The sequence below is a fragment of the Lepidochelys kempii genome, chromosome 11, assembly GCF_965140265.1.
Source record: "Lepidochelys kempii isolate rLepKem1 chromosome 11, rLepKem1.hap2, whole genome shotgun sequence".
In the NCBI taxonomy this organism is placed as follows: Eukaryota; Metazoa; Chordata; order Testudines; family Cheloniidae; genus Lepidochelys; species Lepidochelys kempii.
This window is the reverse complement of record NC_133266.1, coordinates 10,247,142-10,262,369: the sequence shown is the minus strand read 5'-3', so window position 1 is coordinate 10,262,369 and position 15,228 is coordinate 10,247,142. Positions and strand designations below refer to the sequence as shown.

The following is a 15,228-nucleotide window of genomic DNA, read 5'->3' as shown; positions in this document are numbered from 1 at the left end:
GATTAAGGAAATATATGATCAGTTGGCTACTTTGCAGTAAAAGAAACCAATAATGCACATTGACTGGATGGTAACATAAACCTGAGCATATACACAGCTCTATTATATTCTCTATTCTTTTGATACTACTAAGACTTCTGCAACCTTCTTTATTTTGTATTCATCTTGAAATATTTCTGTTGCCCAATCAGCAGGTGAACACAACTGAAAGTTTTTGAGAGCGTTACACTCAAATGTACAGTGCTGAATGCGGAATTGTAAATCAAGGTGAATTTTATATTAAGGTAGATTTAATGACGGCAATCTTAGCAGGTATTAGCCTTGTTGGGACACTCAAGTACAGTCACACATTAATGCAGATCATATGTAAATGCCATTGATGAAAATGACCTATTGATCATTTAGTTGATGATAACGTGCCACGATAGGGTTTTGTACAAAAATGTTTTATTTTCCTGGCTTCTTTTGAATTTCTGTCTTGCTTAGTCAGATTCTGTGGATTCTATTATTAGATATTTTAGCTGTGACATTTTAAAAGATTTCATACATATGCTTTCATCAGCAATACATAGATTTTGAGTTCTTATTCATAAATTGTAGGGAGAGACTTTTGGGGTCATCTAATAAGTAGTTCACGTTTCATTAATTAGTGAAATTCATACAGTGCTTTGACAATATCAAGTACTATGCAGTACAAGGGCACGACAAAATAAGAATTAGCAGCTCTTTGAACTGGGCATCATGGCAGAATGGGTTACAGAACCTCCTACAACATCCTCAGTACTGTCAGGCTGATTAGTTAATAACTGATGATAATAGGGGAGAGCAAACCTGCAGTGGACTGGCATTCTTAGCAGGTTTTGTTCCTTCTGAGAATTGCTCAGCAGCCCACTCTTTCCAAGTGGCTAGTTAGCTCTGCACTTGATATAAGGGAGGAGGGATCTTGGACTGAAAGCAAGGAGGACCCAAGGTCAGGGCTGAGCTGTCCTGAGATAGGAGTCCTAGAGCAGCCATGCCTGAAGATAAGGCTCAAACTGAACTTCCTCTTATTGTTAAATTCTTTGTTACTAAAGGGGGCTAAGTGTTGACTCTACAAAGCGTGTGGACTGAGCTTTAGAAACATCTGGGAAAGGCACCTGCACATAGGGCCAAAACCAAATCCCACTGAAGACAGTGGAAGGGCTTCCATTAACTTCAGTGGACTTTGGATCAGGGTCTTATCGATTTAAGGAGAATTGCATGTTTTCAAGGTTGGGTGTGATGACAACTATATAGTTTCTTTCCAGCTGTGCTTGTATTGACGTGTCTTTTTTAAATGTAGCTTGTAGCTTTATTTTGAAGACATATTCATATATTTTATAAAATCAAACTTCTCTCTCTGTAGAGATGCCTTGGACAAATGATCAAAGCTTCCAGTTCCTCTACTCCACATCCTGTCTCTGTCACCCCCACTGCAATCCCTTGTAAACCACGGGAAAAACCCTGAAGTTGTTGCTTAAGCAAAACTGCCATCTGCTCCAAAAGAGCTTTATATGAGAGAGAACAGAGTGAAAACTGAGTGAGGATTTCAGGATTGGGCTGTAAAGAAACTGGAAGAAACTTGTAAATGTTTGATGTGTCTCCTAGTGTCTGGAGTTTATGGGAAGAGATTGGGTCACTACAAACTAAGTTGGGTAACTCTGCGAATATCACACTTGCCCAAAGTTATACCCCTGAATAAAAATACAGCCATTAGAAAATATTCATAAATGGGAAAATATATTCATTAATTCCCATGGGAGCTATATAAATCTAAATTAAATGCCTTTCAACAAAGTGGGAATAATCCCACTGAGAGCCAAAGACCCATGTGGAGCAGGCGCCCTCTGCAAGGGATGCCAGGACAATAGCAAAATATTTTATAGAAACAAAATATCAATATGGGGTTCGCGTGATTGAGTTTCTGCCTTGCTGAAGAATAACCATGCTGAACGAATCGGCAGTCTTAAAGATTGTAGATTCTTAAAGATTTCAATTGTGTAGTGAGAAATAAAGCTTGAAGCGGGCTGTGGATATCTGTCTGGTTTTAAAAATCTGTTTCTTTTGGGTATAGTTGTTTTTACCGCTACTGAAAATTCCATCTTTTTTAAAGCCGAGAAGCAGCTGGGGTTCAAGTGTAAATGAGTTTTAGCTACTTTGGGTCCCCCAGAGGAAAGTTTTGCCTAAGTCATTCTTAGTTTGTGAGGATATTTGCTTCTCTCACCCTTGGAAAATTTAGGATTCTGTCTCCTATCAGCTAATTTGATGTGTTGCTACTTCAACTACGCTTAGCTAACACACTTATTCCCATGTGGTCACAGCACAGACCATTATATCGTTGTGATATAAGAATTCCTTTTGTTTCAATGACCTCGTCACTGTGCATCATTCAATTCCCAGGAATTTGGCTATACAGTTCAGACAGTCAACAGCTGATGAAACAGAACACAGTCAAGAAAGTTCTCAACAGTTTCCCTTTAGCATCTGCCTTGGCTAAGTGGCTTTTTAAAGAGAGATTTAGCTGATGCAATCAGATGAAATAACAACAAATAAAAACAACAGTAAATCAGACTGAAACATAAAATCTGTCTTAGGTGAATTTCATGCTTAATAAAGACTATTTCCCCTGAGCAAATTGGCATTTAACTGTTTAAATGGCACATTACGCATTTTACGAGTATAGTCTTATTTGAAAAAGACTGGTAGGGCCTGGCGGCTGTATTGGCAAAGGAGCATTGTGCTCTTCATTGTATTATCCAGCAGTTGCAAATATCACTTCAGGGGAGTCTAAATTTACATAAGCCCTGCTAGGAAAGGAAAGTAAGAGAGCTCCTGTTGAGGGGAAAAAAGGATTAAGCCATGCAACTCAGATGAAATCTATTAGTGTCTGTCTCCCCCAACCCCTTTATTTAATTGGGTCAAGTCAAATTGAGCAGTCAGGCATGCCTGGATGTGTGGCTATTTATGCAATGATTATGCCCATGGAGTGACTTAATCTAGCAGTGGGGTCATTACTCGGTGACAGCAGTGACCAGGAGGATGTGAGCTGGGAGAGGGAAAGCTGCCTTCTAGTTTTCACACATGCCTCTGTTCTATAGATGAATTGTTTAAGATCAGTGAAAACTGCCAGTTAGAGCTGGAATGTCTCCTCTCTCTGGTTGTCCCAGATAGGGCTCCCCCTTAGAATGTTAAACAGCCGCTCACAGTGCTGCTCGAGTCCAATCTGGTTTCCACTCTAGCCATTTTTAAGGTGGGCGCTTTGTTGCTTTGCAGGGCTGTGCCTGCGTGCTGTGTGGCAGGAATCCAAATTAGCACATCGGTAATTGTCAAGAGAGCTTCTGTTCAATTCTCTTGATCCTTTTTTGACTTCCTCTTCGATTTTAAGTTATCCACCTCCCTGTGGATGTAGGTCCTTCATTCTCGTCCTGCCAAGTGTTTAATGATTACTCAACTCTCTCCCCCATCCAGAGGGTGATATGCATGTGAGCAGGATTTTTGCTATTGTCCCCTACTCTGTGAGCTGAGAACCCCATCGAGTCATTGCAAATGCCAGGTTTGCCTTCATTGGCGTGATATTTCTTTGTTCCCCACACTGAAAAATAAACAGAATTCAAGGAAGAAGAAATGTGGATTCCTAAGGAAATTCAGCAATATGGCGGTTAACTGTATATTTATACCACTGCCCTCTACTGGCCAGAACAGCCTGCTCAGTTATGTCCTAGGCTCTTACTGCTAACAGCTAATGGTTTTCCCTTGGCTCGGGGGCATGGGACTGTGATACTGGAGAAGGAAGATGTGTATTCTTCCCTCCACAGCTGCCATGAAGCCCAGAGTGGCAATGGTATGCAGCATAGAGAAACCTGTGAAGTCCTGAGTGGCCGTGGACTAATAATAATATAGACAGAATTGGTTAAAGCTTTGCGGAAGAGGTAAGGGAACCAAAACAGCAGAATGCTAAGCAAAGACATTAACAGGGACTTTAGAAATATATCAGGGGAACAATAAATACCAGAGAAAGTATAAGCCCAGTGATACATTTGGAAGGAGACTAAATTAATTAGGAATCTAGAATTAGGAAGCTACTGAATGGCTTCTTTAACTGGAATAATAAGGAGAGTGAGTCTGGTAATTAGTAAATAATGAACTATCAATTCTAAGAGTTAGGGGACAGTGGTTTGGCACCTTGGAGCAGCTCGAGGAAAGGACCCTGTCAAAGTGCAAACTTGTCCAGAGGAGCAGTTGAGAGCAGCCTCCGGGCTGCTCTAAAATGCATTGGTTGCTCCTCCAGCAGTCTGGATTGATGGAGTGCAGCAACACTCCATCTACACCACCTCCTCCCCTCAGTCACATCCCCTATACAGAGTGGGTTTGGCATCGAGTTAACAATGCTGGCTCTGCCCTGCCCGCAGGTGCTCGTATACAAGGGGAATCCTCATTAAGCCATCTCTAAAGTTGCTTTGCCTGAGCATCCTCACTGGATCCCAGCACTAAGTATGAGAATAAAGGGGAAAACTGAAACTGTACAAATCAACAGGTCTGGATGGAGTGTATCCTGGAATCTGCGAGAATTAGTGAATGAACAGCCCCAATTACTAGTATTTATTTATGAAAATTCATGAAAACTGAGGCAATACCCCAGTGCAGTGAAATGCAAATATAGAGTACCAAGCATTAAATACAAGGGAAGAGAGAGCTCCAGTCCTTACTTAACTGAATAGCTATTAAACCCCCAAATCTGGGTCACTTCAGTCACAGGAGTAGCCGCATTAATTCCACATGAGTAAAGCCAGCTAGATTTGGTGTGAAGAGGAGATATCTGGAGGCACATAGGCCCCTATTCCAAAGAGTATTTAAGCACATCCTTAACTTCAATCCATCCCCATTAAACCATTAGGACTTGAGCGCTTGGCTGAATCGGGGCCACAGTGGAGAATGAAACTAGGAGCAATGGCTGGAATGGGCCATATTGTGCTTTCAGTTATGCCTGTGCAAATGCATTGAAGCCAGTCTGTGTCGACATTACATGCAGGGTGAGCTGAATTAATTTTTGAGCTGCAGTATCACATATTTCAGAGTAACAGCCGTGTTAGTCTGTATTTGCAAAAAGAAAAGGAGTACTTGTGGCACCTTAGAAACTAACCAGTTTATTTGAGCATGAGCTTTCGTGAGCTACAGCTCACTTCATCGGATGCATACTGTGGAAACTGCAGAAGACATTATATACACAGAGACCATGAAACAATACCTCCTCCCACCCAACTCTCCTGCTGGTAATAGCTTATCTAAAGTGATCATCAAGTTGGGCCATTTACAGCACAAATCCAGGTTTTCTCACCCTCCGCCCCCCCCCCCACACACACACAAACTCACTCTCCTGCTGGTAATAGCCCATCCAAAGTGACCACTCTCTTTAAAATGTGTATGATAATCAAGGTGGGCCATTTCCAGCACAAATCCAGGTTTTCTCACCACACCCCCCTCCAAAAACCACACATACAAACTCACTCTCCTGCTGGTAGTAGCTTATCCAAAGTGACCACTCTCCTCACAATGTGTATGATAATCAAGGTGGGCCATTTCCAGCACAAATCAAGGTTTTCTCACCCCCCCACCCCCTTTTTTCACTTCAACATATGTTGAAGTGAAGGGTACTTGAGTGGAACTGACAGCTGAACTGGGACCCCCTCTGCATACAGAGAGAAATCAAACATCATCACTTCTTTGCCTTCCAAGGGTAGGGATGAAGGGAATGCTCATGTCAGATATCTAGGGCTGGATCCCCACCTGTTGGAAATCGGTGTACTCCACTCACCCATATCCTTTAGTAAAGCATTTGGTACAGGGGTATATGAAATCTGATTTGGCAAATGGATTCAGATTGACTTGGATTGGATTTGCCACTGAGCCTGAAAATTGGCTGATGGATTATAAATGGTGGGCAGTGATTAGGGCTCCGTGTCTGTCACGGAGGTCGCGGAAGTCACGGATTCTGCGACATCTGCAGTGGCCAGTGTTGCTGACCCAAGGGACACCCAAGCAGCTGGCCCCAGAGATAGCTACTCAGGCGGGGGGGACAGCCACTGGAGGGGCTCTGCAGCCAGCTGCTTGGGCAGCCCCGGGGACTGCCCAAGCACCAGCCAATGCAGCTGGCCCTAGGGACCACCTGAGCAGCAGTCCTGGGTGACTGGAGCAGCCACAGCTCAGTGGCTCCCAGCAGCAGTCCCGAGATGGCTGGGGCAGTGGCTGGCCCCGGGGCTCAACACCCCCTCCCTGATGGTGGCAGGAGCAGCCACAGGCTCCCACCCCGGCAGTGGGGCTCTCCCTGCAGTTGGTGCCATGGGCCTCTGGGGCTCCCTCCCACCCTGGCAGCTGGTGCCGCGGCCTCCCCACCCTGACAGCATGCACCCCTCCCCTCCAGGTTCAATAAGGGATATTTATGGTACAAGTCATGGACAGGTCACAGCCCATGATTTTTGTTTCTTGCCCGTGACCTGTCCATGGCTTTTACTAAAAATACCCGAGATTAAATCGTAGCCTTAGCAATGATTAATGACAATAACCTATATTGTGAGGAGGTCTCTTGTGGGGCGGAGCAAGGATCGGTGAAGCCTGGTTTCCTTCGACATCTTCATTGCAAACAGCATGTTAATTAAATTATTAGAAGACAGTAAATTGGGAGGTGTGTTAAACACCAGCCAGGATAGAAAACTCATGGGAAAGGACCCGGAGAGTTCATAAGTGTAGAAAGGAAATAGGTGAGATTTAGCATGGGGGAAAAGCCAAAGCAATCGTGTGGAAGGTACTCAAAAGGCAGCTATGTAGTGGGAGGGAGGTGTCACGCTGTCGGGAGTGCCGACCGTGAGTGCCACCCTCAAGGCAGACTGTCAAGAAGCAGGGCAGACCCCCCCAACCTGGCTGAATGATCTGTAATTAGATTTCACTAACCCAGTAACAAATGTGAACTTCTGAAGCACTATAACAGCCTTACAATGGAGTCACAAACAGTCCCCTTGGACGTTCCAGTCTGTCTTCCCCCCAGACAAATGACGTAGTGATAGATGGTTGCTATGCAGCAAAGATCACAAAATATTTGGGTTACTCCCAGCCCCAGAGACCAAATACTTACCCCAGGTAAATTTGCACCTTAGATCTCACACCAAAGACAATGCTTGTAGCCAATCCTATTGTAAATTATCTAAGGATTTATTAACTATGAAAAAAATGAGAGCGTTATTTACAAAGTTAAGGTAGGCATGCATAGATACGCAAATGAATTAGTGTGTATGGTTTCAAAAGGTGAGAGAGTTGTAGTAATATGTCAGCTCTGAAAGTCTTTTAGAGCTAACCCAGGGTCACACTGGGGATCTCTGCTTCTGTTCCGGAGCTGCCTCCAGCCCTTTGGGAATCCAAAGAGCAAAAGAGATGACACATTTTCTTGTCAGCTGTTTTTATTTCCTACTTCCAGAATTCAAGCTGATGTGACAAGCCCTTTTGCATGTAGCCTCTTCATGAGTGTGAGGGGGGCAATTAACAAAGTCTGGATCGTAATGTTCCACAGTGGTCCATTTCATTTAGATAGGACTTCTTGTTGGGCAGGAGACATCCCTCCTGACTGAGTTCACAATTTAAGAGCAAGCATTTTTTACAGTTACAAAACAAAAACAAAACAAATACTACCTCATAGCATGTGATAAAGATATATGTGAGATTAATGCCTGTAGCAACTTACAAGCATTTCATAAAATCTAAACACTGAACACTTTGTGGTAAGTCCAGTACCCATCTTAGCCATCCTGGTACACAGGTGAAACAGACTGGTTTCCAGCAATGAATTTATCACTGCTCAGCTGAGGTCTAAAGCCTTGGCAAGATATGGCACCTGGTCTGCCAGCATCACAGGAGGGCCTTGAAAAGCAGGAAGGCTGTCAGAGACCTAAGGGAAATATTGGCTGGCAAATTAGACCATGTCGATACTGTGATATTTTCTTGTGTGTGCTGGGGTAGCTGTATCTGTGTAACTCCCAGTCTAAATGCACTGTGCTGGTGTGACGTGGGGCTCACCCCAGTAAGTTACCAGGGTAAGTGGCACTGATGCAGTATATACATTAGAGTTATTTGTACCCGTGTAGCTACATTGATGTAAGACTTATCTACACTGGAAACGCTGCAGCTGCGCTACAGTAGCACTTCAGTGTAGAGACTACCTATGCCGACAGGAGGGGTGCTTACATCTGTTCACCTTCCCAATAGGCGACAGCTGGGTGGACAGAAGAATTCTGCACAGAAACATCACAGAGCAGGGAGCAGATAGTCTATATCTCCACAGCACTGTTGAGACTAGAGCTGGAATTTTGTGTCCCACTCCAAACATCTCCATATTGACAAACAGGAGGGAATTTTTGGGTGTAGGTTCCTTGGGGCTTCCTTTGTGTCTGTATAGAGCCTAGCATATTGTGAGTGCTACAGGAAACAAATAACCAATGATGATCATCCAGAGAAGAGTAACAAATACTGGTGAGTCTGAGATCACTACGAGTGTGAGGTGGACAAATTACTTAGGGTCAGATCCAGCACCCGCTGATGTCGGTGGAAAGACTCCCATTGACCTCAGTCACCTTTGGATCAGACTCTTGGGTTCCAATTCAGAAAGATACTTACAGACAGACTTGTGTTTAAGTATGTGCCTCGTTCACAATGGAAGTTGTGCCAGCGACTATAGTGGGGCTAGGATTTCACCCACAGGGCATGTGGTTTAGCAGATATACATGTCTTTGCACCATCCGGGAGGTGAGCTTCTCAGGAAGACTTGAAAGAAGAAACACCAGAGGCTCTGAATCTTTTTATAGCTTGTGGCTAATAAATCTATGGGATTCTGAAGCCTTTTCCAGCATCTGTCTGTATTTTCAGGAGTGGTTATAATGTATAGCGTGAGAGGCATGATACCGTTGCAGCAGCCAGTTGATGGGCGGGAGTAGGCTATGTATCCTTTGTTTTGTTAGTGCTAGTAAATGCCAAGAGGTTTGATTTTAGTCATGTGCTTTATTTATTTTTAATGTAATTGTTGTGCTAATTGTTCCCCAATTTGCTGGCTAATCATAGTGCTGAGATTGCCACCGTGCACCACTCCAGAAAAGTGCATTCTGCAGGGAATTCTTCATAATCTGAATCCATTTCAGTAATCCTTATCTATTTTATGTTGCCATGACACAGAGTAATTTCCTCTCCTGAGAAGGGCATGGCTAGCTCCATAAAACCTAAACCATCTGTATGGAAAAAGCATTTCACCCAATCTGATTTTACTCTGAGGAAAACATGAGCCCCACAAGGAACACAAAAAAGACAAAAGGTTGGATCTGGGATGCTTTATTGTGTGTTTTTTTCTCTCCATTATATAATTACATTTTGATTTGATTATATCATTCCCTTCTCCCTCCCTCTTTCCCCACAGAAAAAAGGAGTGTCCAGCTTGCTCTCCCAGATCACTGTTACTGCAGGATATTGGATACTGCTAGCAGGGAAAATGGGAACCACTCGTTTTATTCTTTAAAGGCCTAATGTCATGCCCTTGATTACGGCGGAAGTAGGATATCAAGCTCTACTTGCATATGGTCCCAATTTGGGCATTGTGGGTTCCTACTGTGACTGAGTGGAGTAGTCTAATGAATGCTGTCTATCCATAAAGCAGTCCAGTCAATTCGATATGTAGACACTAGTTCTGGGCTATTGCCTAAATTCACTGCACAATGCATGTCAAAGCTTAAAAGTATATGGAGAGGCTACAGCACTGATTGGCTGACTGGCTTCTTGTGTTCCTTTCCACCCAATTTGAGGTTTAGGACTGATGTTTTTTTAGTGGAAGAAAGAGATCTGACATTATATACAAAACTGCAAGAGCGGGGGAAGTGCAGTCATAGCATTTTAGAGGGATCTTTTGGGGGAAACTACAGTTGGAAGGATATGCATCATGGTATAAAACCTCTTAATCCAGGAGGAGATTAAAATGCGATTAGGGATTAATCACAAATGATGAGTGAGATGTTCTAAAGGGGTCACCTAACTAAACATATCTGCCAAATGTAAAACGGAAAGACTGAAATATCTGCCAGTGGCAGAAAGATGTTGGGACAGATTTTCTGTTTGGGTAAATGGTCATAGCTCCATTGGCTTTCATGCAGTGATGACAGTTTACACCAGATGAAGATCTGCCCCCAAGATCCTAGGAGAGCTCCAAAAAGGGAGAGGAGTCTGAAGTGCTGAGAGGACTGGACAAATGTAGAAGTAACTGCAAAATCAGGCACCAGATGAGGCTTATTAGAAATCTTTCTGTATTATTTCTCTGTGTTAGAAACGCTGTTACTTTATTGTTCTGACTTCGATTTTGGGAGCATACGTTTGGGAGGAAAGTGTATTGATAGCTAATACACTAAAAAAGAGTGCCCTTTTCACTGGAGCTGGTCAAAAAATGGGGAAAAAATTGAAACATTTTTGTAAAAAAATTGTCCTATTTTTAGTCAAAATTTTATGTTTAGACAAATTTTGAAGAAAAAATTGAAATTTGGAAAAGTTTTAGCACACATTTCTATGTATAAGTAACAAATGTACATACAGGCATATATACAGTTGTAACCAAGATCAAACTGGGTTAGTTCTGTAATATCCATATTATTAAATGTGATTATGTGCTGATAGTTGTGTCAGATTGCAATCCAGTACACGAGTGGATTATAATTTAATGACCTAAAGGTAGTATTTTTTGGCCTGGGAGTAAGGCTTATAGCACAGGAGGTTAGTAATTAGAAAGTCTGAATGTTTTACTTTGCCTAAAAATATCACTAGTAAATGATGAAAAAGATCTAGTGAACAAATATATCATGATGCCAGTCATGTTTAAAAATACTTACACTTTGCTTTATTGGAACTTTATCTTGGATGGGATGGAACTGTGTGTGCATGTTAAATAATACACACACACACACACACACACACATAATGTTCCATCCATATGGAAAATATCCAGACATATATTGTATGTAAATTTCAGAGGTTATGAAAATATATGGAAGGCATTTTTGGTAGCCCTATGCTTTTAAAATTATTGTAATGACAACTATACATTTCTGTAAATATTGGGCTATTCAGTGTTCTGCTAGCCCCAGGTTAAACAGTAGCATTGTCAGGACATTTTTTTTAAATTTGCTGATGGTGATAGTATGTCAAAATGCTGCACTTATCTCAAACCATCTTACAGTGATCTCTTTCTTCACTTTTCTGAAAACGTCCCCATGTGACAAACTAATATTCCTAGGACAGAAGAGTCTTTCTTGTGTTTTATTCATATGCCAATATCATATAATAAAAACTCTTTTAAAGGAAGAACTTTAAATGCTGGTGCATGCCCTTGGTCAGATTAGCATAAATTGCTGGCAAGCCATCTGCTAAAAGGTTCTTGGATGGAGGCTCCTGATGGATAGACTGGCAAATATAATTTGGCTTTGCTGATACTGCTGATCTCGAGGATGGAGGAAGCAGGTAGCAGATATTTGATCAATGTGGTTTGAGTTCCTGTTTGCTCCTGAGTGAAACAATTTTCTATCTTTCTGTCTAAATCTATCTTATAGGCATTTTTATCACTATAGATTTTGAGTGCTCCTAAAATCTTGTAGTAATTTGTCTGTTGTCTCTCTAAAACTGCAGTAAGATGCCTTCTCCTCAGGGCAGGATGGGGCTGTGAGAGAGCCTGAACCCCCTTTCCCAGCTGTGTTTAGGAAGGTTCTCAGATACAGCTGTGTATTGCCCAGGCATTGTGTGCCAAGTGATATTTCAACACTAGAAAAGGGGGAGTTACATACTTAAGACTCTTAAATATAAAGGGGTGGGGAAAATGCATATAGCCCCATCCTTCCTGCTCACAGATAAATGCCAGGAGAGGTTGTAAACACCAAGGAGGAAGAGGCATTAATTAGTGCTATGTGAGAGATGGGGTGAAATTAAGAAAGGGAAAATATAAACTGAATATCAGGAAAAGATCTGTTAGTTCTATTAGACAATAAGATCTCTTAGGCTGCCAAGTGATGGGAATGCCATTGCTTTAGCCTTTTAAACTAGACAATATAAAATCTACCATAGGGGACAATCTACACTGGCACAGAGAGGCAAGTCTCTTCTCTCTGTATCTTCTCTGAGAGCTGTGTGGAGGGTGGCATGTGCTGCACTAGATTAGCAAGATGAGATTCTATGGTGATGAGGTCCATATAAGTACCTAGAAGGACAGACAGCAAGTGTTTCTTCGAAGAGAACTGCACAAGCATAGTGCTGTCAGCAACCACTTCTTGGGCACTGAGCTGCTGAGCACTGCATGAACAGGGCCGAGATTATGGAGCTTGTTGCTGGGTTCTGGTGCTCTCTGCAGTTGGTTTTGTGGTGGGAGTTAGTGCTGTGGCAATGAGTGCTCTTGATTTTGCGGTCTCAGAATCAACAAACCCTGCTGGAGACCCCTGTATGTTCAGAGTAGGCCAAATGCGCCCCGGGTGTAACTCCATTGAGTTCAGCACACTGGGGATGACTGCGGTCCAGCGTCTGAGCCATTGCCTGCCTTGATGGCGCAACCCATATCGCACCTGAAGGAAAGTCTTCAGAGGGACGGTTTGTCACCTGCCTATCATCTCTGCATAGGGAGAAAGGAAAGGAGCCAGGGTTAAATCTCTTAATAATACAAGTGAGGCTAACATGGAAATTTAATTGCAATCCCCTTCTGGGTTTGTGGATTTCTAAAATTTGCTGCTGCCCAATTTCCCCTCTGGCAAAAATATCAACCAATTTCTAGTGCCTGGGAGCCTAACCATCTATTCATTAAAATATGACCAACAATATGTTTGTGCTGGAAAACATTAAGGTGCTATACATTGATCGTACTGATTTAGGGCTTGTTCTGCCATCCTAATATCGCCAGAGACATATTCTGTGCAGCTAATTGCATTATAAATCCCTTAAAGCATTTTCATAAGGTATTTCCCGAAGATATGAGACCTTCCATCAAAGAACAAAGACACAGTTGTGGGGTTGTTTTCTAATTAAGTGTTATAGGAAAGTAAAGGCAAAAAAGAGAGAGAAAATGCAAATGTTAATTAAATGCAACGCTTGCTTTCAGTGACTAGATTTAAAGCGTTGCAGGATATCCTGAAATTTAGTCATTCCAGCTAAGAGCCCAAGTAATAGAGGGCTGTGATTTTTCATTTTGAGCTAGAGGTGGGCCCTGCCAGGATTTGATCATCACCAAACTTCAGGCATGTTTAGATCTGGGGTTTTGATCTGGACTCATCTCTATTCTTAACACTTTGTGAAATCCCAAGCGGAGACTCAGCTAATCCACAACTGCTGTGACCTCCCGAGAGCATCCCAGTTGAACCACCTGCTCTCTCACATCCATATGCTGACAGCTCTCTGCTTTCCACATTGTGCAACCGATGAGATTTCCCTGAGCATCATCATAAGACTTGACCATGTAGGAGGCGATTTCTTCAGACACTTGTTCCTCTTGCCCTCATTTATGCTTCTGAAAATTTACACTTGTGCTACTACTGTGCAGTTGAGTGGATCTGGTGGTGTTTTATGCTCTCTTGGTGAATGAGGACACCAATGGTACGACGCTCTATACTCCTCCGTGGAAGGCACTGGCATGTAGTGTTTAACTGCATGTGTTAAGTAAACGGAGCTAAATCACACCGGCTAGGAAATAACAATCCTTATGTACAGTATGCATGAATAACTAAGTTCATTTGCCTTGGAAGAGCTCCTCAATAATAAAACTTTGCACATATAATGTGCCTTTTATCCAGGAATTTCAAGTGTTTGACCAAGCTGGGTAAGTATTTTTATCTTCATATTACAGATGGGGAGTCTGAATCACAGAGATTTCCCAAGGACACATAGAATGTGTCAGAGCCAGAAAATTAAACTCAAATTCCCTGATGACCAGCCCTGAGCTCTAACCAACAAACTGCTCCCTTTATTATTTTGATATTTCTTTGGCTGATTGGGAGCAATGCATAACACTTCCTATCTTATCTTCCTTTTATTTCTAAGGGCAGAAGGAATTCTCACTCCTTGTTGGCCAGCATTTGCACATGCAAAGTAGGAGTTCTGCCTGATGCTGTTACCTTTACTCACTTGAAGTACCTAGGACTATATGCAAGAGTAGGGTACTTCTCAGGTTGAGTGAGAGTGGAAGTATTGGGCCCTTAGCACTTGGTGAGCATTAGCCAGTTAATCATCACATCACTTCTGGGAGGTAGGTTAGCAAACATTATTAATCCATATGGAAACAGGTGATGTAATTTGCCCAAGGTCACACAGTTAGTCAGTAGCAGAGCCAGCATTAGAACTCAGGAGTTCCAGACTCCAAAGCCTATATTCAGTCCTCAGGTCCATGCTGCCTTTCAAATGGGTGACATTCTCTACTCCAGATGGCAAGAAGCTTGAACTAGTCAATCACAGGTATCTGCACCCTTTTTGGAAACAGTGTGAACCTGTTTTAAGGGTGTAAGTGAAACATACACCTTTTGTTGCCTTAGAACAAGGGATGAATTCCTTGTTGCAGCATAACAGCAGATTAAGGTGCTCACATGAGAGACTGCGGCATGCAGTTATTTAAAAATAAAAGCCTGCCATGATCATGCTTCAAAAGCAAAATGGATTATGTGATTGAAATGACATTGACAGCAAGGAAAACGATAAATTTTCTGAGAGGTGTCTCATCCTCCAAAACGGGACTTCATCCCTTTGAGCTGGAAACATCTGGCATGTCAATGGATTTTACAAGGGGGGGGGGGAGAAACAATTTCTCGTGGCATGAATATAAGTGATTCCATGATAAGGCAAAGAAGGGGGAGGAAAAGCCCCTGTCTCATTTCTAAATTCTAGTGGTAAAAGATACGTTTTGAATTTCTCATTTTTCTGCTGCTATTGACAACACTTGTTACTTGGTTGTAGAATTTCTTGAGTCATTTTAGTTTTTCAAAAAGTGACCATGACTTGTTACTTATGCTGTAGCTGACAGAAGTGACACACTTAATATCGGGGGGTCCAAACCTGGATATCTACCAATGGAGATGGAGATCAGGTAAATGTGCACCTGCTCTTCCAAAGAGAAAAGAAGTGCCATTTTGGTAACTGCTATGAGAGGGAGTTGGTGGCTGTACAATGAACACTTTG

General features: G+C 42.4%; 2 protein-coding genes across 13 annotated transcripts in view; one reads left to right on the top strand and one right to left on the bottom strand.

The window, feature by feature from the left end:
- SEMA5B (semaphorin 5B) overlaps positions 1-15,228 on the top strand; it is a 363,565-nt gene that overhangs the window by 342,050 nt on the left and 6,287 nt on the right. Inside the window, exon 23 of one of the 12 annotated variants that reach the window (XM_073305099.1) lies at positions 15,067-15,136. The exons of the other annotated variants lie outside the window; for them this stretch is intronic. Within the exon in view, the coding sequence (XP_073161200.1) occupies positions 15,067-15,136 (70 nt within the window). The remainder of the gene's footprint in view (positions 1-15,066; positions 15,137-15,228) is intronic. 12 annotated transcript variants of the gene reach the window in all.
- SLC49A4 (solute carrier family 49 member 4) overlaps positions 9,314-15,228 on the bottom strand; it is a 192,901-nt gene continuing 186,986 nt past the window's right edge. Inside the window, exon 9 of the mRNA XM_073305107.1 lies at positions 9,314-12,682. Within this exon, the coding sequence (XP_073161208.1) occupies positions 12,666-12,682 (17 nt within the window). The 3' untranslated portion in view covers positions 9,314-12,665. The remainder of the gene's footprint in view (positions 12,683-15,228) is intronic.